The sequence below is a fragment of the Eptatretus burgeri genome, chromosome 5 (genome assembly GCF_056783735.1).
Source record: "Eptatretus burgeri isolate ZD-2024b chromosome 5, Ebu_testis_v1, whole genome shotgun sequence".
NCBI classification, from domain to species: Eukaryota; Metazoa; Chordata; class Myxini; order Myxiniformes; family Myxinidae; genus Eptatretus; species Eptatretus burgeri.
This window is the reverse complement of record NC_140965.1, coordinates 69,733,687-69,758,963: the sequence shown is the minus strand read 5'-3', so window position 1 is coordinate 69,758,963 and position 25,277 is coordinate 69,733,687. Positions and strand designations below refer to the sequence as shown.

General features: G+C 43.9%; 1 protein-coding gene across 2 annotated transcripts in view; it reads left to right on the top strand.

Moving 5' to 3' along the window:
- MAPKAP1 (MAPK associated protein 1) overlaps positions 1-25,277 on the top strand; it is a 269,365-nt gene that overhangs the window by 159,968 nt on the left and 84,120 nt on the right. For both annotated transcript variants that reach the window (XM_085882336.1, XM_085882335.1), the window contains exons 5-6: positions 1,764-1,940; positions 13,434-13,549. In XM_085882336.1, coding sequence (XP_085738462.1) covers positions 1,764-1,940; positions 13,434-13,549 — 293 coding nt within the window. The remainder of the gene's footprint in view (positions 1-1,763; positions 1,941-13,433; positions 13,550-25,277) is intronic.

Below are 25,277 nucleotides of genomic sequence, written 5' to 3'. Positions count from 1 at the left end.
AATTCAGCAATTATGGTTCAACCTTTGGGTACCACGGATGCTTTCTGAAGTTATGTTCTGGATTTGTGGATTTGCCACAGTGATGTAGTTGAATCTGCAACAGCAGAAGCACCAACAACATAAAATCAGAACAGACACCAGAACATGCATGTGAACAAACTGTTTGCCGTCCAAACGCCGAATATCCAATGTAACAGAGATGAGAAACGACTCTCCCAGACTTTATTTCCGCGTTTGATGGAGTGCATCGACACAGGGGGCCGAGGTACAGTAAGCCACCGTAATCCCGATCCGTGCGGTGCATGGTCCCAGCATCGTCCTGGCGGAACAGATGCCGGGCCACTGGCAGGAGCTTTCAATCAGCCTAAAGCGTCGCGCCACCGCATTTGTTGCGATTTAATTAGCTATCTGATCTCTGCCAAGAAAATGCCCCCTTTCATAATGCACTCTGCTGCATAACTCTTCATTAGGGCATACTGACAGGTGTATAAACACTTCCAATACCCCCCCCCCTTCTCTCCCCCCACCCCCCCCCATACACACAGGCGGCTGTCCAGGGGGCCGTTACGTGCCTTATGCATCCCATACTGCCAATATAAAACTATTATCTCCACAGACGCTCTCCGAAAGCAAGGGCCTGGGAACGGGATACGATGCGGGTTTCAGAGGGTTCAGGACCTCAACGCTGTGCTATGGTGGTGGGATTTGTGTGTTAAGTCTTGAGAGAGTTTGGATCCATGCGAGTATTTGAATTTATGGATGATAAACATGTTCTGCCATGCCTAAAATCACTTACTCGCAAGTCTTTATCGGTTTCACAGCTATCAGAGTTAGAGCTGGTTGTTGGGCAGTTGTGATTGACTTCCTCATAGAACCGGTTTGCCTTAGGCCTTTGTTTAATGCCGCGAGTCGGTGAAGGGATTCTTGGTGGAAATGGTTTGAGGAGGATGGTGCCAAATGGAATTGCATACTTGTGTATCTCTGTTTTTCACTTCCTCTTGCGATTCCAAAATGTTTTTCCACCTCTGACTCGTATCGAATTGAGCAAATCTTTGCAAACGTTATCAAGCATACCCTTTTAAATAGAAAAGACTTTTGAGATTCGGTGATGGCAGTGACAATAGATGTGTTGTGTGGAATAAGTAAAACATCTTCTCCAAATGTTGGTGGAGGTTTGTGCTGGTAGGGTCAAAGTGGGCAAAGCGACCTCAATAACAGATCACTGCTAGGTGCTCGTCTCTCCACAAACTCTGTGGCTTATCCATATTAAAAGAGTGTGCGTGCGTGCGTGCGTGCGTGCGTGCGTGCGTGCGTGCATGCGTGCTGCTTTAGCACTCACATGTGTCCAATCTATTGCTGTGTCCCTTCTTCTCTGTTTACTTTTCTCTTACTTGTGATATCACTTCCGTTTGGCCATCCAATCCTCAGCCCCAATATTTGCTTATCACAATAGAAACCCGCTCTTCCAGCCCAGGAAGTTGTCATCTTCCATTCCTAACCCCATGATATCTGTTCTCTTGCCATTATCCATCCTTTCCACACCCACCTGTTGTATTAAATTTTTTTTTTTTTTTAAAGAATGGAGATGAAAGATTCACTGAGACTCGATTATGCATTTTATTTTGGTGGTGGTGGAGGAGGATCGATCAGTTTATATTTTATCGTAGCATTCTGCTTGTCTTCATTTAAAACATTTCTAATGGATTCCCAGCAGCCTTGATATCATTTCCTTATTGCCTTCCTTGTCTCCCACGTTCTGGCAGCGAGAAGGTCGATGCATACTGCCTGCACATAGCCGAGGACGATGGCGAGGTTGATGAAGATTTCCCTCCGCTTGACTCGAGCGAAACCATCCACAAGTTTGGCTTCACCACCCTGGCTTTGGTAGAATGCGGTACTGCGCCCACTCCCGCCGCTACCCAGGCACTCTTCGTCAAAATGTTAGTGTCACTCTCCCCCTCTATCCTCCTCCCCTCAACCCACCTGACACTTTTTTACGCATTCAATGATGCCTCCTTAAGCAGACATTTGATTTACCAAATTGAACAAAGAAATGTGATTTCTTTTTCTTTTTTTTGCGGTTTTCATATATGCAACATATATGAAATATTTTCATATATGCAAACCCTTTTCAATAAACATTTTCTACTGACTGCGATAAATAACTGATTGAAAAGCTCAACTGCAACAGACATGTTCTTTTGTTTCTCCTGTGATATTTGCTTAATCGAGGTTGGTTACAATCCGAGCTCATAGTGCCATGGAGAAGCGTGATAAATATATACTACATTGAGCATTATTAATGCAACCTGTCACTGGAAATCTACAGCACATGACTCAGTCAAAACGAGTCAGGTTTTAAAAGGTTATCCTCGCAATAATGCAATTTGTGAGTTTGAGATGGGCCTTTGTTGCAGTGGTGTTGGTAAGTGTTTGACACACACTGTTGTCCTGTGACTTCTTATGTGTGCAGCACGTGGCTGCTGGCTGCATCATTTGTTGGGAGTCATTGCTCCTGCAGGTTAGAGCAGGAATTTTTAATTTGGCGTTGTATTGGTGCCGGTGATAACTCGCTGACTCTTCACGAAGGAAACTGTGGACACAATCTTTAACATACACCAACTAATGCCAGCAGGCAGAACACCCAGCTTCATGTCCATCCGATGGATGATGACTTGCCCTGGATATCTGCAAAGCACCAGGATGACAGTTTATAGCTGTGTGGGGATTCAAACCCAAGCAAGACAGCTCAGAGGGGAGTGTATGTATCTCACTTGTCTTTCCAGCCCAATCCTGTGACCTGCATCGCAGAAACCTCAGTTATCATAGGTTCCATCTCGTTACCTCTGCCACTGAGGGTGGAAGGAGGTTCTGTTTTCACCCCAGTCTGTCTATCTGTTTCTTTGTTACTTGCAAAATTGAAGATTTTTCACGTACAGTATATTGGTTAGTCGATTTTGTTATTCTGTCTCTCTGTCTGTCTGTCTGTTTGTCCGTTTATCGCCTACAGGTCACAATTCTAAACCGATCCACGTAACTTCACCACATGGTAGAGTTTGTCATAAGAAAGGAGCCTGTTGTTTTTGTGGTCAAAAGGTCAACATTGGCCAAAGGTCAACAAGTAAAGTGGTATTTCTAAAATCCTCAATTTTCATCCGATTGACTTGAAATTTGAAGAGGATTTAGATTTCAGGTCACTGAATTAAACCAGCCAATTATTCTTGAAGTTAACAGAGGCCAAAAGAACGACACAGGCCGAATTTCTCATATTGTCAATTTTCATCCGATTCACTTGAAATTTGAAGAGGATTTGCATATTTGGTCATTTAATTCAACCACCAATTATTTTTGAGGTCAAATTTGTTTTATGGATTTTGCAAGTATCGTGCGATACATGACGTCTTCTTGTTTGTTTGTCTATCAGCAGGATATCTAAAAAAGTTTGTATGGATTCGGATGGAATTTGGTGGACAGGTTGGGTGTTTGACAAGAATGAATTAATTCGAATTTTTTGAAGATCCGGATTTGAGAATTTTTTAATTTTATAAGTTACTTTTTCACCATTGAGAAATGGGACCAAAAATGATGTATAGCAGGATATTTCAAAAAGTTATGGACGAGTTATGACAAAACGTTGTGGATGAGTGGTTAGGTGACAAGAACAAGCTGATTAGATTTTGGTTCAGGTCCAGAACCAGATCCGGCCTATCAGTGGGATACAAAACGTAAACTGTTCAGCCTGACAGAAGTATGTACTCAACTGAGTGCCATTCTAGTTGTGCAACCGCTTGTTGGACACAAAATCTGTCCAGCGATAGCCAAGGATTCTCCGAAGAGACCTGGTACCAAAGGAATTAAGACTTCGTCTCAGATCCTGATCAGAGTCCAAGTCTCACGTCCATAGAGCAAGACTGGAAGCACCAAGGACCTAAAGATCTGGACTTTCATCCTCCTGCACAGGTACCGACAGTTCTACACCCCATGATCCAGTGAATCCATGACTCCCCAGGCCTGACCCAGACATCAGAGACATGAATATCACTGCCAAGGTAAGTGAATCTCTCCGTGACCTCAACATCCTACCCACAAACAGGTACAGACCGGATAGCAGCATCCAATACGTCATTGAAAGCCTGGATCTTAGTTTTGACCCAGGAAACCCGTAATCCCAGCGGCTCCGACTCCTCATTCAGCACCTCAAGGGCCCCCATAAGGATATCCAGTCTCCGCAAAGTTGATTGCATCATCTGCATGCGGGGATTATATGTTCATTATTATTATTATTGCCATATCCATCCATCCATTGGGACCATACTCTGTGCAAAGCGTTGGTGCTGCCTAAGCAGTCTCCTTGTCTATTGGGCACAATCCTGGACGGGTCGATTATTGCCATATGATGCTACTATTATTATTGTTGTAAATATTATTAGTATTAATTAATATATACTTATTAGTAGTAATTATTATAATTAATATATGTCATCATTGTTTTTGTGATTTATTTTGTAATTTGAATGACATACTGTGGTGGAAGGACGAATTGAGCTGCTCTATATTTCTTAACATGGCGTGTGTTCAAAACATGGGAATTATTCTGGGTTTTTTGTAGTTAATTAGCCTATTCAACTCAGGAGACCATGACGATCATTTTGTTATATTAAATTCCAGATCGGAATGCTCCAGTGGAACTCCACAAAAAACTTGACACACACACACACACACACCTAATCCATTTATAGTAGAGTCTTAAAGGATCTACGGGGTCTTTTGGGTCCTCAGGGTCTTTTGGGTATTTTGGGTCCTCGAGAACTTTTGCATAATTTGAGTCCTCGGAGACTTTTGGGTCATCTGGATATTTTGGGTCCTCGGGTCTTTGGGGTATTTTGGGTCTTCGTGGACTTTGGGGTCTTTTGGGTCCTCAGTAACTTTCGGGTCTTTTGGGTCCTCTGGAACTTTTGGGTCTTTTGGATCCTCAGAAACTTTTGGGTCTTCTGGGTCCTTCAGGTCTTTTGAATCTTTGTGGACTTTTTGGTCATATAGTGTAGGTCTTTTGGGTCATATGGGTCTTAAAGGGTCTTCAAAGTTCAAAGAGGTCTCAGCAGTCTAAAGGGTCAAAAGGTACATTCCAATAGTACGTAATTCATTAATAGACGTACGTATGTAATAGACACAAAAAGCATCTCACACACACACACACACACACACACACACACACACACACACACACACACACACACACACACACACACACACACACACACACACACACACACACACGCACACGCACACGCACACACACACACCTCATCCATTTATAGTAGATAAAAAATGGAGACTATTTCGTACTGGTCTCTAAAGCCATATAGATGCCGATGAGTGGAATATATTAGAAACTTCCTGGATGTGTCCATCTGTTTGTTTGTTTTTTTGTGTTATGACATTATTACGGAAACAACTTCGGGGTTAATTATGTGATAGTTATATCCAAATGAGCATTCGCATAAGCGTTCCTATACCCCAATTAACATTGAACAGAATTGTGTGTGTCGTCAGATTTACTGTCACATTTTATCATTGTGTCTTTCTCTTTCTCCCTTTTGCCATTCTGTTTAATCTCCAAAATGTCCTCATTTTAGTCTTTAAAAACATAAAACACATTAACCATGGCAAATTCACGTGTGCTACGAAGGAACCTCGAACATGTGTTTTACAACAATGCCTAATTCATGTGTGTGACCTCTCAGAGCCAGGGGTCCGGGACATCGACACCACATGCGCAAGACTCACACAGCAAGGGGGTGGGAGCACTAGTTATATTAGGCGATACTGGTGCCTTGGACCAGAGAGACAGAGAGAGAGAGAGAGAGAGAGAGAGAGAGAGAGAGAGAGAGAGAGAGAGAGAGAGAGAGAGAGAGAGAGAGAGAGAGAGACAGAAGGACGGACGGACAGACGGACAGGGAGATGGAGATGTGGAGGCGAAAAGGAAAAAAGGAGATGAGGAGATGGAGGCGAAAAGGAAAAAAAAGAGATGGAGGAATGGAGATCACCTCCACAAAGATGGAGGTGAAAAGGAGAAAATAAATAAAAAGAGGCCAAAATGAAAGTCAAAAGTGAAAGAAGATAGGCCCAGATTAAGATCAAAATGGAAAATAGAATGAACAAGTGGAAAGCCGAAAAGAAAAAAAAATGTGTTTGAGAGACACAAAAGGGTGGCCGAATGACTTGCCAACATGGGGGCCGATAACAATAGACTTGCAGCTTCGGTCATGTAACAAGAGGTCTTGAATGTTTTGGGTGGTGGAATAAGACAGAATTGTTGTTAAATAGTCATTTCCGTCCTGTCCCAGCCCAGCTGCGGTTGAGAGGCGGAACGAGCATGATTCGGAAATGACTTTGGGGTTAATTATGCAATAGTTATGATATCCTAATGAGCGTTAGCATACGTGTTCGCAAACCCCAATTAGCATCGACCATCATATTATGTGTAGTCAGATCCCCTGTCACTCTTTATCCTCATGTCTTGTCTTTTTCTCCCATTTCCCATTCGTTTTTAATCTTTAAATCATCTCCGTTGTACTTTCAAACATAAAACACACTAACAATGGCGAACTTGCGTGTGCTACGAAAGAGCCTTGCACACGGGTTTCTCAACAATGGCAATTTCACGTGTGCAACTTCTCATTGCCGGGAGTCCGGGTCATCGACAGCGCATGCGCAAGACCCGCGAAGGGGTGGCGGGAGCGCTGGTTATAAAAGGTGACACTTGCATCCCAGACCAGTAAATGTCACTACAAGAATGACATGAGAGAGTAAGTAGAACTGATTGAGTGAGTAGGAGATTGCACCAGGGAGAAAGAGGAGATTGAGTCAGTGAGAGATCGATAGGGAGACACAGCCGGGACCAATATATATATATATATATATATATATATATATATATATATATATATATATATATATATATATATATATATATATATATATATATATATATATATATATATATATATATATATATCTCTGTCTCTTTGTCTCTCTGTATCTCTGTATCTCTGTCTCTTTGTCTGTCTCTTTCTCTCTCTCTCTGTCTCTCTCTCTCTCTCTCTCTCTCTCTCTCTCTCTCTCTCTCTCTCTCTCTCTCTCTCTGTCTCTGTCTCTCTCTCTGTCTCTGTCTCTGTCTCTGTCTCTGTCTCTGTCTCTGTCTCTGTCTCTGTCTCTGTCTCTGTCTCTCTCTCTCTCTCTCTCTCTCTCTCTCTCTCTCTCTCTCTCTCTCTCTCTCTCTCTCTCTCTCTCTCTCTCTCTTTCTCTCTCTCTCTCTCTCTCTCTCTGTCTCTCTCTCTCCCAGAACAGTCATCTCTCCCTTGCAGCCGAGTGTATCATACTGTGATGTCAGGTCCATTTATGTTTTCCACCGCCCGGTTGGCATCCCGAGAGCTGGTGCCATGTGATTACTTCCAGTTAATATACTGTTGTTTGGATGCTCGTCTTGTGTTACTCAATCTCTCGATTTGCGATTCATTTAGTCTCGTAAAGACTTTGCAGTGGTGACGAGGATCTGGATAGCGGGTTCGAGCTCACGTATTGTGTTTTATTTTTGTGATGGCAGTTGCCGGAATGGGGGATTTTGAGTGAATTCAATCCAACTTAAGATGACTAGGTTGACTTTTGCAAGAGACTGGATGAATATTTCATCGCTATCAGAATAGATAGCATGAATGATGCATCTCAAAGGTGTGCTGTTCTGATGACTGTGTGCGAGTCCCAGACCTACAGTTTGATGAAACATCTTCTATCAACCACAAAGCCCCACGACAAGTCATACGCTGCACTGGTTGAGTTGGTACAGAGGCAATGCAAACCCATGCCGTGGAAAATCGTGTTGAGGTGCAAGTTTTATACACACCAAAGAAGTGAGGGCCAATCAGTGAGTGAGTTTGTAGCCGATCTCAGATGTCTGGCCAAACACTGACTTTGGCGCAACACTGGAAGAGATGTTGGGAGATTTTTTGTGATTGGAATTAAGTGATTCCATCTTGCATAAACTGCTCTCAAAGACGGATCCATACCTCAAGAAGGTTACCGACGTTGCCACTGTGTGTATGCAGGCTGATGAGAGTCTACATGTCATCACAAGGTCAATACCAGATGCGCACTGAGTCCGAACCTACAAAGAGAAGTGTCATATTTCTCCACCTCCACTGCCTGCGAGACATATCATCCGAAGAAGACCGGCAGCATGACATGCTGGCATTGCGGTGGTAGATATAGTGCATTCCAATGTCGTTATAAACAATTTACATGCCACACCTGTGACAAGAGGGGGAATCTGCAAGCACAATGTCCCAAACCCACTTCTTCCATTCATCATGTTGATATCGTTGTCGACAATGATCAAGCAGTGGCAACTGATCGCATACTTCATGTAGCCAGCAGAACATTAGGCAAGACCACAGTCAACCGTAAGGACTATTCAGTTTTCTCTGTTGGTGCTAAGAATAGTGAACTTCCATTTGTTGTAACTGTGACAATTGATCACTCCTCTGTGGAAATGGAGATTGATACTGGTGCTTTGAGGTCTTATCTATTATGTGTCAAGACATGTTCACCTCACTGTATCCATGAGGTGAGGTTCTAGAGATCACACCTGTGTCAACTAAACGGAAGACATAAAGCAGTGAAATTGTGCTTGTGATCAGCTCAGCCATTGTGGCCATAGAGTACGATGGTGCGTCCCACACTTTCCCATTGTTTGTCGCAAAAGGCAATGGTCCGGCTTTGTTTGGCAGAGACTGGTTAAAGGTCATCAGACTCAACTGGCATAATGTGAACTGTGTGTGAATGTGAACCCCAGTGCTGGATGCACATTGGTTCTCGACAAGTATCCTGAACTATTCTGTGAAGGTGTGGGCACTTTCAAAGGCACCACAGTCAAGATTCATGAAGATGTCGAAGCTGGGTCTATTTTCTATAGGGCTAGACCTGTACCATATATGATGTGAGCGAAAATTGAGTTGTTTTTCGATGGAAAATGGGTACGGCGGACCGAATGCCAAAAGGAAATCGATTGTACATGAATAGTCCACGGTGTGTATTGATACATGTGGAAGTTTTTGATTAGTCTGAAAGCTCCATTTGTGCGTAAGCATTGGTCAGGTCCAACCTTGTAAATGTTTAATCACCCATGAGAGCTGTGAACAGGTTCTCAACCTTGGGCAGAGGATAACTGCTCAGTTTTGAAGAGTGATTTATGGTAGTCCTGTAATCCCCACAGATATGTAAGTTCCCAATAGCTTTCAGCATGGGTACATGGGTACAACCGAGCAGCCCAGTCAGAATATTCAACTGGAGCAATGATTCCTTCATCCAGTAGAATAGATGATGAAGCTCCTTTTGGGAACCGTACCGAACACGGTTGTGTCTCAGGATGATGTATTGGTGATCAGTCGATCAGCCCAGGAACACCTCCAGAACCTGAATGAAGTGCTAAGCCATCTCTCCAGTGCACGCCTTCATCTCCATCGTGAGAAACGTATCTTCATTGCCCCTGTGGTTGAGTACTTTGGTCATCGCATCACACGTGAAGGCATTTTGCCCTCACCAGGTAAATTTGGAGCTACCGAGAACACTCCCACTCCCACCAATGTGTCTGAGCTTAGGGCTTTTCTCAGAATGTTGATCTACTTTGGCATTTTCCTGCAAAACCTGTGAACTGTCCTGGAACTTTTGCACATCTTGTTACACAAAGGTCTTCATTGGAAATGGGGTTCTACTCAAGAGAAAGCTTTCAGGGATGGAAAAAACCCTGTTTTGCACTTCACCATTGATAGTATATTGCGACCTGACAAAAGAGCTCACTTTGAACTGTGACAGTTCATCTTATGGAATTAGGTTGTGCATTATTGCAAACCAACGATGCTGGTCTTTTGCAACCTGTTGTATATGCATCAAGGAAACTGTCAAGTACTGAACGCCGGTACGGCCACGTTGACCGCGAGTCACTTTCTTGCATTTTTGGAGGAGGTAAAATGCACCATTGCACCAGTACCTTTATGGGTGACATTTCACATTGGAAACTGACCACAAACCCCTCCTCGGTCTGTTGGGGGAGGATAAGCAAGTATCACCGACTTCATCTGGTCGGGTACATTGTTGGGCTTTTACCATTGCTGGTTATGATTTCAAGCTTGTGAACAGGCCAGAACGTGAAATGTATTGTGTAGACGCATTGAGTCATCTACCACTTCTGGAAGCCACTGAGGAACCACCTCAACTTGGTAATGTTGTTCATCTGCTGTCTCAGGTCGTTCATGAGAAAGCACCTGTCACTGCAAAGCAATTTGCAAGAGGTACGAGTAACGTTTCTATATCGTCACAAATCAGACGCTGTGTCATGTCTGGTGATTTGTCATCTTGTGCAGGTGAAGCTGAACCGTATGTAAACAGAAATGACGAGTTGTCAGTTGACGTAGATTCCCTCTTGTGGTTGAGTCATATCAACATTCCACCTAAACTACGTGAAACAGCATTGTCAGAAGTACATGTTGCTCACCCTGGGATGATCAATTTGAAAACTATAGCCAGAGCTCACATGTGGTGGCCAAAGTTAGATGATGACATTGAAACCTCCGTTCACCATTGTCACACATGTCAGGTTTCTGCTAAATCACTACAGGAAGCACCACGAGAAATGTGGTCTTGGCCATTAAAACCTTGGTCGAAGTTACATATCGATCATGCTGGACCATTTTCTTAGGCAAGCTCTTCCTTGTCCTCGTCGATGCCCACTCTACGTGGATCGAGACTGTTTTTTTTACTTTCCACAACTTCTGCCATTACAATCAAAGCCCTCAGCAATGTGTTTTCCATGCATGCTATTTCTGATTGCATTGTATCAGACAATGGTTCATCTTCGAGTTCCTGAGCTTTTGCAAGCAAAACGGTATCAAGCATTATACCTCTGCTCCATACAAGCTTGCCAGCCTCGGTCAGGTGGATATGGCCATTCTAGGTCGTAAAGAATGGATTAAAGCGTGTTACTGATTTATAAAGCTGTGACAGTTCATCTTATGGAAGGCGGAGGGCAGATGTCTCGTGAGGCTACGATTTTGAGGGTCGAGGGTGCTTTGGCCTGCTTCCAGTATTTTGTATCCTGTCTTTCCTGTATCACATTTGATCTTTTGCTCATTTGGCCAAATTGTCAGACGGTAATCAATGATGGACAATTTGTATGACGAAACGACAACGAGGGTTCATCACTGATTTTTAATTGGGATGGGAGATGCCCACCACATGGGAGACACTTTGCCATGGCCTCCTCCCAAGGACGTAGCGTGCAGGGTGGCCATACTCGAGCACACATCTCTCTTGACCAGCCAATCCAAGCGACATAGCCCAAATCTCTCCAAGTCCATCTCTGAGGCTGTGACTGATCTGTTGAACATTGCCTTGACCGGGGCATCACTGAGTTGGAGCCGAGCCGACCCACGCGAATGGCGAAACTGAGTTTGTGGAAGGAGGACGCTGAGATAATGACCGAAACTCAAGAGGAAGAGCAGCTGAGCGAGTGGAGCTCATGCAGCGCTTGGAGTGAGCTTGCTGTCGGGATGAACGAAGTTCTCCGGGCTCTGGAGCAGGATGCGCTCGGTCTCGTGTTGATGTATAGGAGCACATGGTCCCAGGCCCTGAGTCAGCAGCTCCTGCTGCTTTGTGTCTCCAGGTCCGTTCCTGCAGCCACTTTGCAAGACTTGGGTGCACTAATTGCAGTGGTCCTCACTCTGCACTCCATACTCACCTTGGGCTTTCGCAGGGATTACTCAACATTTGCGGACACAGAGTGGAAGCATTATCACGATCATACGTCTGTGAATCGTAAAATCAATGTCAATGATCCTGTGTTCGTTCCTAATGCCGCCCGAGATTAGAAGTAGTTGTCTGGGTTGATTATTGAGAGTATTGGTAGTCAGATATCCGTCATCAAACTGTATGATGGTAGATTTCAGCAGAAACACATTGATAAACTCAGGTTACACCATACCAAGCCAGCAGAAGCACCTGTATTTGTTGTTACCTGTTCAACCATCTGATAGAGCGCCTGTGTCACTTACCTTATCCGCACCTGTAGAACATGCACCAAAAACATCCCTGACCAGTGACTTTCCAGTCAAGGATGTTTCACCCACTGTGAGCAGATTCATTACTGAACCACCTCCCGCTGTTAGGTGTTCAAGCTGCATCATATGCCGTGCCCCAATGCACCTTGATCCTTAAAAGGGGGGTATTGTAACATACTGTGATGCCAGGTCCATTTCCGGGTTCCACCACTTGGTGAGTGTCCCAAGTGCTGTTGCCATATGATCACTTCCGGTTAATAAACTGTTGTTTGGACGCTTGTCTTGTGTCTCTCAATCCCTTCATTTTCCATACCATTGGTCTCGTAAAAACATTGCACCAGGACTGTCATGTCTCTCTTGCAGCCGGGACCGTCGTCTCTCTCTCTCTTGCAGCCCGGGACCATCATCTCTCTCTGTTGCAGCCAGGGCCATCGTCTCTCTCTCTTTCTCTCTATCTCACACACACACACACACACACACACACACACACACACACACACACACACACACACACACACACACACACACACACCCGGGACTGTCATCTCTCTCTCTCTCTTGCAGCCGGGACCATCAAACCTCTCCTCTCCTCGCGGATTTACAGCCCGGGACTTGTGCAGCCATCAGTGCAGCAGCTGACAGCCGGGGGCAAGATCCAGATTGGGAAAGGATTCCATGAGTGTGCCTGCCCCCACACACACTTACACGTTTGTCCATTCTATTCCGTTCTGTGTTCCCCACTGAGTCGGTTGTCATAGGATTAGTGTTAAGATAAAGATAACCGAGGAACTAATTCAGCCAGTTTAGCATGCAGTCCAGTTATGTCTTCTCTCTTGTCTTTTATCACTGCTTTTACCTCCTGTATCCTCGTGCCCATTATTTCTTGATCAGACCTGTTTGCTTTTCACGACTTGCTGTGTATTTTGAGTCATGGCTTCATCCTCCAGCGTGAATAAATTCCCGCCTTTAAGCCAACCGCAAGCTGAAACGGCCATGCAGTGAAATTGGTAAAACATCATCACAGTTGATTGTTCTTGTATACGCATTCGCCTCCACTCATGCGACTTGGGAGAAAGATCTCCCACAGTCTCGTGTCACCTGTTCGGGAGATCCAGAACTTTACAATATCCTTGCGAGAAAATATATATGATTGCAATGTAACATTCAACTAACCATCATTCTGTTGCTTAGTGCTCACGTAACCAGGGCAGTGCATGTACAACTCATGGCCCGCATTCAATGAACATTCATTAGCTCCCATTTGGTAGTTGCATCAATCCTAATATTCTACCTGTACTATTTCTTCCATGACCTGGTCCTTAGAAGCAATGTGCCTGCTGGTGGGTGCTCTCTGGTACAGGTAGATGGGATGGACGTCTGCATGCGGGATGTGCTGCACAAGACTTTGCGCCGACATCGTGGAAATGGTTCTGCCACAGGTAACGGGAGTGCAGGTTTTCTGTTGCGTTCATCTAGCTTTGTAGCAAAGCTGTGTGGCAGCAGATAGAGCGTTTAAATTGTGATCATATAATAGTGTGGAACATTTACATTGTGATCACAAAGCGTATGGAAGATATACATTGTGATTATAGAGCTATGTGCAGCATTTATTTACGTTTTGAATATTGAGTGCGATGGAAGGTTACATTATGTAAAGTGGTGTAGAACATTCAGTTGTGGGGTCCGATAAGGACTTGCCCCTGCTTTTAACTCCAAAGTTTTTGATCTTGACTTTGGGTAAGTTTGTAGCTTATGTAGACAACAGGCATTTTTAAGGCCATTTTCCCTGTTAGAGCGGGGGTTATCCTTGCGGGCCCCATAACAATCTTCACTTTGCCCTATTTTCTGCATCTCCCTTTGTTAACCCCCTTACCTGCATTTCTTCTTCCACCACCTTTAGCCAAGTCTTTCTCGGTTTTCCCTGTCGTCTACTTCCTTCTACATTTATTTCCATCACTCTTCTTACCCAGTCACTTTCATCCTTCCTCAACACATGACCCAACCATCTCAACCTGTTTGTCTTCACAACATCCATCGCAGGTTCTATTCCCATCATCTTCCGCAATTCATCATTTGTCTTCCTCTTTCTCAACGATATTCCACACATCCACCGAACCATTTGCATTTCCACCCTTTCCAGCCTTCCTTGCTGCTCTATGTTCATGACCCATGTCTCACTCCCATAAATCATCGCACTTCTCACACATGTTGCACACACCTTTCCCTTCAAATTCAATGACACTCCCCACCTCATCAGCACGCCACTCAGTTTCCGAAACTTCTTTCATGCACATCTCACTCTGTCTCGGCACATCTCTGTCACAACGGATTCTCATGCACATCTCAGCAACTGTCACCGAGCCTAATCCACCTTCTCCAGTCAGCATGTCTCCTAGGTAGCAAAATGTTTTCACACCTTCCAACTTCACACCATCTCCAAGATCCAACTCAACATTTCCTCCATATGCAACTCCCTCTATGTACACCTTACACTTGAACATAGCTACCACACTGGTAGCTCTCTCACACCACTACATTTTCGATGAACCCACTCAGTGGTCCTTTTGTCCATCCACATACCTCACCAACGACTCTCACCAGATTATCTTTCATTGACATCCAACCACTTTCAAGCTCAACCATATCATCCTCAACCATACTAAACCTCTCTATTAATGCCTTCTTCACTGTCACCTCTTTCAACCTCCACACCATCATCCTCGGTTGGTTCTTCACCCGCCAAGCTCTCCTCGCACATTTCATCCTCATGTCGCAGACATCCAAGTGGTGCTGTGCAACAGCCTCCTCTTCTGGGATCACCTTTGTGTTCCGGAGGTTCCCCCTATCTGGCCTATGCACCATCAGGTAGTCAACAATTGTCATCGACCCACCTGACGTGTACGTAACAAACTTATTATCCACTTTCTGGAATTGAGTATTACAAATCAGCAAATCAGCTCCATCAGCAAACTCCAAAATCCTTTCACCTCCTCCATTCCTCACACCATATCTGTAACCCCCATGGACTTCCTAAAAACCATCTGTACTCCTTTCCACATGTCCATTCAAGTCTCTCATAACCACAACAACTTCCTCATGTTTAACATTTTCCATCAACTTCTCTATCACACACCAGAACTTGTCCTTCTCTTCATTGCTCTGACCGACCTGTGGGGCATATCCCAAGATGACATTCACTAAGAGCTTTGCAATCACCATTCTCACCATCATTAACCTTTCACTCACTCTAGTCACACTCACCACACTGTCTACAAACTCCTCAGAAAACAGGACACCCACACCATACACACCTTCCAAGCACCCTTGCGACACAAACTTGAACTTCTGTCCCTGCCTACCCTTCACCAATCTCGCACCAATTCCCTTCCATCTTGTCTCCTGCACACAACATACGTCCACTCTTCTTCTGACCAATACTTTCACCACATTTCCTGATCTCCCTGTCATTGTCCCTACATTCCATGTCCCAAACCTCAGAAACCGATCTCCATGTGGGGCATCAGACATTTGGTTGTCATGAATGGAGTAATTTCCTCCCTTGCTTCGATCGGGTTCCCCACCTTGATTTTTGACGAGAGGGGGTGCGGACCCCCCAAGAGGTACTTCGGGCTGTACCCTGCCCATATATAATTGTACCCATCATGGTTTCCTTTTTTTGGTTCCCTTTTTGAGGCAATGTTTAATGGCCGGATGCCCTTCCTGATGCCAACCCTTTTAGTCGCTTCTTAAAAGCACGCAGGGATACAGTGTACCTATTCTAATCCGGGACACAATCTATGTATATAACCCAAAATCTCCTTCTGGCGGCAGAGTTGCGCTGTACATCAAAAATTTCATTTCTCACGACTCCATCTACATCTCTCTCAGACAACATGGACTAACTTTTATTCACTCATCTCAACTCTCTCTTCTTCATATGTGGTGACTTTAATTGTCACCATGCTAACTGGCTGGGTGTTGGTACCTCTCCACCAGGCATGGCACTTCAGCAAAGGACTTCTGACTCCATGGGTCTGAATCAATCTGTGAATTTTTCCACCCGGATTTCTCCCAACGGAAAATCTTCCTTTCTGAATTTGGTGATGACCAATTTACCTGCTGATGTATCTTGCTCGTCCTCTGCCCCAATTGGCTCTTTGCTCATGTGCTTGTGAAGCTCAACATGTTTCTGGCCATTATCAAAGAACCGCCCCAGCGCCGGTGAGTTTGGCAGTTCACTCAGGTAAACTGGCAGGGACTGCAAGCAGCCATCACACTTCAGGACTGGTCTCCAAAATCTACCACCCCTGATAGTAATTCAGCCTGGGAATTCTTCCACAGAAACCTGCTGTCTCTTATACACAGATTCATCCTATCTCATCTTCAGTTATCTTAACCATCCTCCTGCTCTTGCTACTCTGAATCCTGTGGTGAGGCAGTTGCCTTAAAACAACTTGCATTCTCCTCCTAGAAGGCAAATCCAACCGAAGGCAACTTCAGATCATTCCAAAAAGCCTGAAAGAAGTGTGTCTATTACTGAGGAGAGCCATAAAACAACATCTGTCCAATCTCACGAATGAGCTTTCAAACTTGTCTCCCTCCTCTAAAACCTGGTGGTGCCTTGTCAAGTCAGTCTCTGATCTATGCTCCCCTTCCATCCCTTCCCTCACTTCAAATGGCACCACAGCCGACTCTACTTGCGAGAAGGCCGAATGCCTCAATTCCGTGTTTGCTTCAAAATATTGTGTCCCCAAGCCATCACTCTTTGTATCCACCAGCCCACCCTTTCCAGTCGTACCCAACTGCTCCTGAATTCCATCTTTTGCACCTGAAAATGTGGGAAAGTTTCTGGCAACCTTCGACTCTGATTCTGCAACTGGACCCGACGACATCAGCTCATGTGTCCTAAAAATCTGCTCTGCTGCTCTTGCAGTTCCTCTCTCTGCCATTTTCACCCTGTCATTTACTCTTGGTCATCTTCCATCTGCTTGGAAAGGAGCTAACATCACAGCATTACATAAAAAGGTGCCAGAACGGATTCCCTTAACAACAGATCAATTGGCTTACTTCCACTCATCAGAAAGGTCAAGGAATCCATCATTGCAGTTAACATAAAATAATTCCTTTTTGCCAACAGTGTCGTCTTAGATCATCAATTTGGATTCAAACCTGGTCACTCTACCTTGGACATGCTGCTTTCACTCTGCCAACAATGGATGGAGGCCCTCAATATCAGACATGAGATCATGGTCGTTTCTCTGGATATATCTCATTCTTTCTACAGAATCTGGCATTCTGCCTTGCTTTCCAAACTGTCTGTCTATGGAATCCAAGGCCAACTCCACTCTTGGATTACTCACTTCCTTCACTCTCGTTGTCAACATGTGGGGCTCAACAGAACCCTTTCTTCTCCTCTCCCTGTCAAGGCTGGAGTACCCCAAAGCAGTGTTCTCGTTCCCATCCTATTCCTAATATTCATCAATGATCTCACTGACTCTTTGGAAAATCCTCTTTATCTTTTTGCTGATGACTCCACTCCCTGCTGTGACACCCCTCATCCTTCTGAGCCTCTTCCTTCTCCTCAGACCTTGACAAAATCTGAAACTGGTCAAACACTTGGAACATATCTTTTAATCTCTCCGAAAGGACCGCTCCGCAAACCCTCCCATCTATTTTCTCAACAACCGTCTCAAAGAAGTTCAGTCACTCAAATGCTTGGGCCTCACTCTCAGCCATGATCTCTCTTGGGCGAGCAACATTTCAAAGTTGGCCTCCAAAACCAGACGCTGACTGCGCATCCTCCATCATGCAAAGTCCTTCCTTGGCACACCTGAGCTCCTATCCAACGATAAGGCTTTCATGCACAAATTGATGGAGTACTGCTCTCCCTTCTGGACTGGCTCCTCTACCTCACATCTTGTTCAGCTTGACGCCATGGAAACCAAGGCTTTCAAGATCATTGCACTCTCCCGTGATGAAGCTGAGTCTGTGGGCCTATCACTTTGCCTTCGTGGACAGGTCGGTGATCGCTCAGTCTTTTTCCACCTTCTGCCTCATTTCTGGTCTTGAACCCTCTGCCTTCTCTGTGCCCAACCCCCCTGCCCCCCAAGCATCTGCAGGATGCAGGTTGTCCACCAGCAACCCCCTACGAGTAAAACTGTCTAAATCCAGAACCACTGCTCACCTTCACTCATTTATTCCCTTATTTCCTGCCTGTGGAACCGCCTTCCGCACTCTCTTCAATCTCATTCTTCCCCTCCGGTCTTAAAGACAGCTTTTCACCACCATCTCAGGTCATCCCCCATCCATAGTCTGATCTTTTGTACACCTGTTAACCACCACCACCCCTCCAAAATTTTGCTTGCGTATCCATCTTGTCCACCTCTTGTGTTCTCCCTCCATCCTGCTATTGGCATATCTCCTTTCTCCTGCTGTTCCCTTTATGTTTTTTACTGATCTGTTCCGTGTCCTAGCTCTTTCACAAGCCTATACCATGTATGAAATTTAAAAATATCAATGGATTTTGATCCCAAACTGCTGTCACCGTCAAGTGGAACCACCATAGTCCATCGCCTTATGGGCAGGATGTTGAACCCACTTATTGGAGTAAGTTGGTAATCCAGAGGCCTTTTTGAGTTGAACCTGTGGCCTAGTTCTTAATTGCGTTTGTGGGTCTTGCGGTGGACTTGATGATCTGCCTTTGGAAGGAAAACTGTGAAATAATGTTGTCATGTGGATGGCCCTCACCCAAATGCCCTCCTTCACTGATTTGTGCTAACTTACCTTGCTGAAGCTATGCTTCAAGGATGACTGGCACAAGGCCAATTTCTCCATGCGACACCCGATCAGTTGTTATGTATGATGTATTGTAAATCCTGTGCATGTTCAAACATGCATGACATCAAGCTCATGATTATTACGATCTCAATCCTCCAGGTATCCCGATTAATCCCAAAGGTTGGCACAGAATAATGGCAGGAATAAGGTTTCTTTTAGAAATTAATAATGTGTTGATGGACACAGAACAAATTATTGGACAGGAAAAGACAATTAATAAATGATTATTAATTCACATCGAAAATATATTGTGGCTAAGGTCCCACACAGTCATGCTTACTGAACCAGGCGAGTGAGGACATGCTTCTTACTCCACTCCACTTCTTACTCCACTCCCCCACTTCCCACTGACTGATCACCCTTGACCAATCCCGACGTCTCCAAAACAGGCCGTGTGTCCGTCTCCACCCCATTGTCAGGCAATAAACCAATCACTGGTCTTCCCACCCTGGGCACAGCAGACCAATCACTGCTCAGACGTCCACCAGTGACAGCCTTGGAATGATCTGAAGCCGCCTTCCCAATATTGAGGGATAGTTTGCTGGGTAGAGGAAGGAGGTGAAAAGAGCTTTTTCTCTTTGATGGTGAGAAGGAAAAGTGCGATCTCATCCCACTCTCAATCACCCAATTTCACACGAGAAAACACGTGACAGAGCGGCCTTAGCCTCGCTACACCTAAATAGACCAGGCAGTCTCAGTCTCAGTCTCAGTCTCAGTCTCAGTCTCTCTCTCTCTCTCTCTCTCTCTCTCTCTCTCTCTCTCTCTCTCTCTCTCTCTCTCTCTCTCTCTCTCTTTCTCTCTCTCTCTCTGTCTCTCTCTCTCTCTGTCTCTCTCTCTCTCTCTCTCTCTCTCTCTCTCTCTCTCTCTCTCTCTCTCTCTCTCTCTCTCTCTCTCTCTCTCTCTCTCTCTCTCTCTCTCTCTCTCTCTCTCTCTCTCTCTCTCTCTCTCTCTCTCTCTCTCTCTCTCTCTCTCTCTCTCTCTCTCTCTCTCTCTCTCTCTCTCTCTCTCTCTCTCTCTCTCTCTCTCTCTCTCTCTCTCTCTCTCTCTCTCTCTCTCTCTCTCTCTCTCTCTCTCTCTCTCTCTCTCTCTCTCTCTCTCTCTCTCTCTCATATACCTACCATTATCATGTTGTTAATGCTGGTAATAAAAAGTTCCAATAATCTACCTGAACACAAATGGTGGATAAGGCATTTAAATAACTACGGACACCACGTCCCTCTACCCCTTTAAACAACAGTATTCATCCTCAAATGCACCCAAAAGTCTCTGTCAGCAGTGTTAATCAGATTAATTATCCCGCCCCCCCCCCCCAAGGGAGGGAGCGGGATATTGTAATTGTCCGGTTTGTCACTTAAGAAATCTAAAGATTTCGTATGTATATTGATCAGTTCCGTTTCTGTTTGTTACTTGCGAAATCTAAAGATTTCGTAAGTATATTGATGACTTCCATCTGTTTGTGTGTTTGTGTGTTTATGTGTGTTTGTTTGTTTGTTTGTTTGTAGGCATGATAACTCGAGAACGGAAGAACCTACCAATGTCAAATTACACCGCGTGATTCAGGAGGATGATGGCTAGCGCTGATTAGATTTTGGTCAAAATTGGTCAAAGGTCAAGGTCACAGTGAGGTCAAACATCCAAAAAAAAGTTATAACTCGAGAACGGAAGAAGCTACCAATTTCAAATTACACCACGTGATTCAGGAGGGTGATGGCTGGCGCTGATTAGATTTTGGTCAAAATCGGTCAAAGGTCAAGGTCACAGTGAGGTCAAACATTCGATTTTTGATGGCTTGGTACAGAAACATCGTAGAAACTTCTGGTTTGCGTCGCTACCTTCTCTCGAGACAGCTTTTATTAGACAAGGTCAGAGGTCAAGTTGACGATTTCGTAAGTACCAGTCTATGACTGCTTGTTAGATTTCGTAAGTATATTGATCACTTCCATCCTCTGTTTGTGTGTTTGTCTGTGTGTTTATGTGTGTGTTTGTGTGTTTGTTTGTAGGCATGATAACTCGAGAACGGAAGAACCTACCAATGTCAAATTACACCACGTGATTCAGGAAGGTGATGGCTAGTGCTGATTAGATTTTGGTCAAAATCGGTCAAAGGTCAAGGTCACAGTGAGGTCAAACATAATTCCGTAAATTCATGTGGAGAAATGGAGTATTTTTGCTTCGGTCGACGTTACGAGTTCGTTTTAACTTCGATTTTAATGTTGTCTTCGGTTTTTGTGATCGCTTAGGACGCTTAAAACTCGGTTGTCGAAATTCTGGTAAAAATCAGATGTTTTGGAGACGTTTTAAAATTGTATAAAAAATATTTCACTCGCCGCGTTACGGCTCGTCACATGGTGCAGCGCGCTCGAGAAGAGGCGTCATTGAACACGTAAAGGTTTTCCGTGTGCGCACTGACGGTGTTTTCGATAAAGATGGTGTTTAAAAGTCATTTTTTATCCCAATAAAAGTTATCGTCGCATGCCTGACTCGCTAAGCCGTCGGATTATGTAAAGATTGTTGGTGGATGGCCGAATATTACGGTTTTGTGACTTTGATAAAATAATATTGAATAATAGCGTGGAGAAATGGAGATTTTTGCTTCGGTCGACGTTACGATTTTTGATGGTTTGGTACAGAATCATCGTAGAAACTTCTGGTTTGCGTCGCTACCTTCTCGAGAGACAGCTTTTATTAGACAAGGTGAGAGGTCAAGTTGACGATTTCATAAGTACCAGTCTATGACTGCTTGTTTGTTTGTTTGTTTGTTTGTTTGTTGGCACGATAACTCGAGAACGGAAGAAGCTACCAATGTCAAATTACACCATGTGATTCAGGAGGGTGATGGCTAGCGCTGATTCGATTTTGGTCAAAATCGGTCAAAGGTCAAGGTCACATTGAGGTCAAACATTCGATTTTTGATAGTTTGGTGCAGATAACTCGAAAAGGGAAGAAGCTACAAATGTCAAATTACACCACGTGATTCAGGAGGGTGATGGCTAGCGCTGATTAGATTTTGGTCAAAATCGGTCAAAGATCAAGGTCACAGTGAGGTCAAACATCAAAAACATTCGATTTTTGATGGTTTGGTACAGAATCATCGTAGAGATTTCTGGTTTGCGTCGCTACCTTCTCGAGAGACAGCTTTTATTCGACAAGGTCAGTGGTCAAGTTGACTATTTCGTAAGTACCAGTCTGTGACTGCTTGTTAGCTTCTTCCGTTCTTCCGTTCTCGAGTTATCTGCACCAAACCATCAAAAATCGAATGTTTGACCTCACTGTGACCTTGACCTGTGACCGATTTTGATCAAAATATAAACAGTGCTAGCCATCACCCTCCTGAATCACGTGGTGTAATTTGACATTGGTAACTTCTTCTGTTCTCGAGTTATCGTGCCTACAAACAAACAAACACACAAACAAGCAGTCATAGACTGGTACTTACAAAATCGTCAACTTGACCTCTGACCTTGTCTAATAAAAGCTGTCTCTCGAGAAGGTAGCGACACAAACCAGAAGTTTCTACGATGATTCTGTACCAAACCATCAAAAATCGTAATGTCGACCAAAGCAAAAATCTTCATTTCTCCACGCAATTATTTTATATTATTTTATCAAAGTCACAAAACCGTAATATTCGGCCATCCACCAACAATCTTTACATAATCCGACGGCTTAGCGAGTCAGGCATGCGACGATAACCTTTATTGGGATAAAAAATGACTTTTAAACACCATCTTTATCGAAAACACCATCAGCGCGCACACGGAAAACCTTTACGTGATCAACGCCGCCTCTGCTCAAGTGCACTGCACCACGTGACGACGCATGACGCGTCGAGTGACATTTTTTATACAATCTTAAAACGTCTCCAAAACATCCGATTTTTACCAGAATTTCGACAACCGAGTTTTAAGCGTCCTAAGCGATCGCAAAAACCGAAGACAAAATTAAAATCGAAGTTAAAACGAACTCGTAACGTCGAGCGAAGCAAAAATCTCCATTTCTCCACGCAATTATTCAATATTATTTTATCAAAGTCACAAAACCATAATATTCGGCCATACACCAACAATCTTTACATAATCAGACGGCTCAGCGAGTCAGGCATGCGACGATAACCTTTATTGGGATAAAAAATGACTTTTAAACACCATCTTTATCGAAAACACCCTCAGCGCGCACACACAAAACCTTTACATGATCAACGCCGCCTCTGCTCAACTGCACTGCACCATGTGATGACCCGTGACGCGCGAGTGAAATATTTTTTATACAATCTTAAAACGTCTCCAAAACATCCGATTTTTACCAGAATTTCGACAACCGAGTTTTAAGTGTCCTAAGCGATCGCAAAAACCGAAGACAAAATTAAAATTAAACGAACTCGTAACGTCGAGCGAAGCAAAAATCTCCATTTCTCCGCGTAATTATTCAATATTATTTTATAAAAGTTACAAAACCATAATATTCGGCCATCCACCAACAATCTTTACTTAATAATCCGACGGCTCAGCTAGTCAGGCATGCGACGATAACCTTTATTGGGAGAAAAAAAATGGCTTTTAAACACCATATTTATCGAAAACACCATCAGCGCGCACACACAAAACCTTTACGTGACTCAACGACGCGTCTGCTCCAGCGCACTGCATTATGGGACGACCCGTGACGCGTCGAGTGAAATATTTTTTATACAATCTTAAAACGTCTCCAAAACATCCGATTTTTACCAGAATTTCGACAACCGAGTTGTAAGCATCCTAAGCGATCGCAAAAACCGAATACAAAATTAAAATCGAAGTTAAAACGAACTCGTAACTTCGAGCGAAGCAAAAATACTCCATTTCTCCACATGAATTTACGGAATTATGTTTGACCTCACTGTGACCTTGACCTTTGACCGATTTTGACCAAAATCTAATGAGCGCTAGCCATCACCCTCCTGAATCACGTGTTGTAATTTGACATTGGTAGCTTCTTCCGTTCTTGAGTTATCGTGCCTACAAACAAACACACAAACAAACACAAACAAACACACAAACAAACACACAATCAAACAAACAGAAACGCAAGTGATCAATATACTTACGAAATCTTTAGATTTTGTAAGTAACAAGCAGTCATAGTGTTGGTCAAACATTCGATTTTTGATGGTTTGGTGCAGATAACTCGAACGGAAGAAGCTACCAATGTCAAATTACACCCCGTGATTCACGAGAGTGATGGCTAGCGCTGATTAGATTTTGGTCAAAATCGGTCAAAGGTCAAGGTCACAGTGAGGTCAAACATCCAAAAAAAAGTTATAGCTCGAGAACGGAAGAAGCTTCAAATGTCAAATTACACCATGTGATTCAGGAGGGTGATGGCTAGCGCTGATTAGATTTTGGTCAAAATCGGTCAAAGGTCAAGGTCAGAGTGAGGTCAAACATCAAAAACATTTGATTTTTGATGGTTTGGAACAGAATCATCGTAGAGACTTCTGGTTTGCGTTGCCACCTTCTCTAGAGACAGCTTTTATTAGACAAGGTCAGAGGTCAAGTTGACGATTTCGTAAGTACCAGTCTATGACTGCTTGTTACTTACAAAATCTTTCGATTTCCTAAGTATATTGATGACTTCCATCATCTGTTTGTGTGTTTGTGTGTGTATGTTTGTTTGTGTGTGTGTTTGTTTGTAGGCACGATAACTCGAGAACGGAAGAAGCTACCAATGTCAAATTACACCACGTGGTTCAGGAGGGTGATGGCTAGTGCTGATTAGATTTTGGTCAAATCTGATTTTGACCAAAATCTGTCAAAGGTCAAGGTCACAGTGAGGTCAAACATTCGATTTTTGATGGTTTGGTACAGAATCATCGTAGAAACTTCTGGTTTGCGTCGCTACCTTCTCTCGAGACAGCTTTTATTAGACAAGTTCAGAGGTCAAGTTGACGATTTCGTAAGTACCAGTCTATGACTGCTTGTTTGTCTGTCTGTCTGTTAGCAACTTTACGGCAAAACGGCTTTAGCAAACACTATCAAATTTAATCCACATGTGGGCAATGAACCTTGGACGACCCCATTAACTTTTGAGTCCAATTGGTCAAGGTCACGAAAAGATCAAAATCGTTTTTCACTCATAACTTCGTCAAAAATGATCTGATTTACTTCAAACTAAGCTTATAGTGAACCTTATTCTATTTGTCACTTATAAACCTTCCCATTCCTATAGTGAAAAATGCATATTTGTGAAGATCGGTCGGGTCCGAAAACTTTATATCTTAAATGGGCGGGATTTGTTGTGCCTGGCACCACTTGTTATTATTGTTTCATTAAGATCACATTGGTTATTCACCCA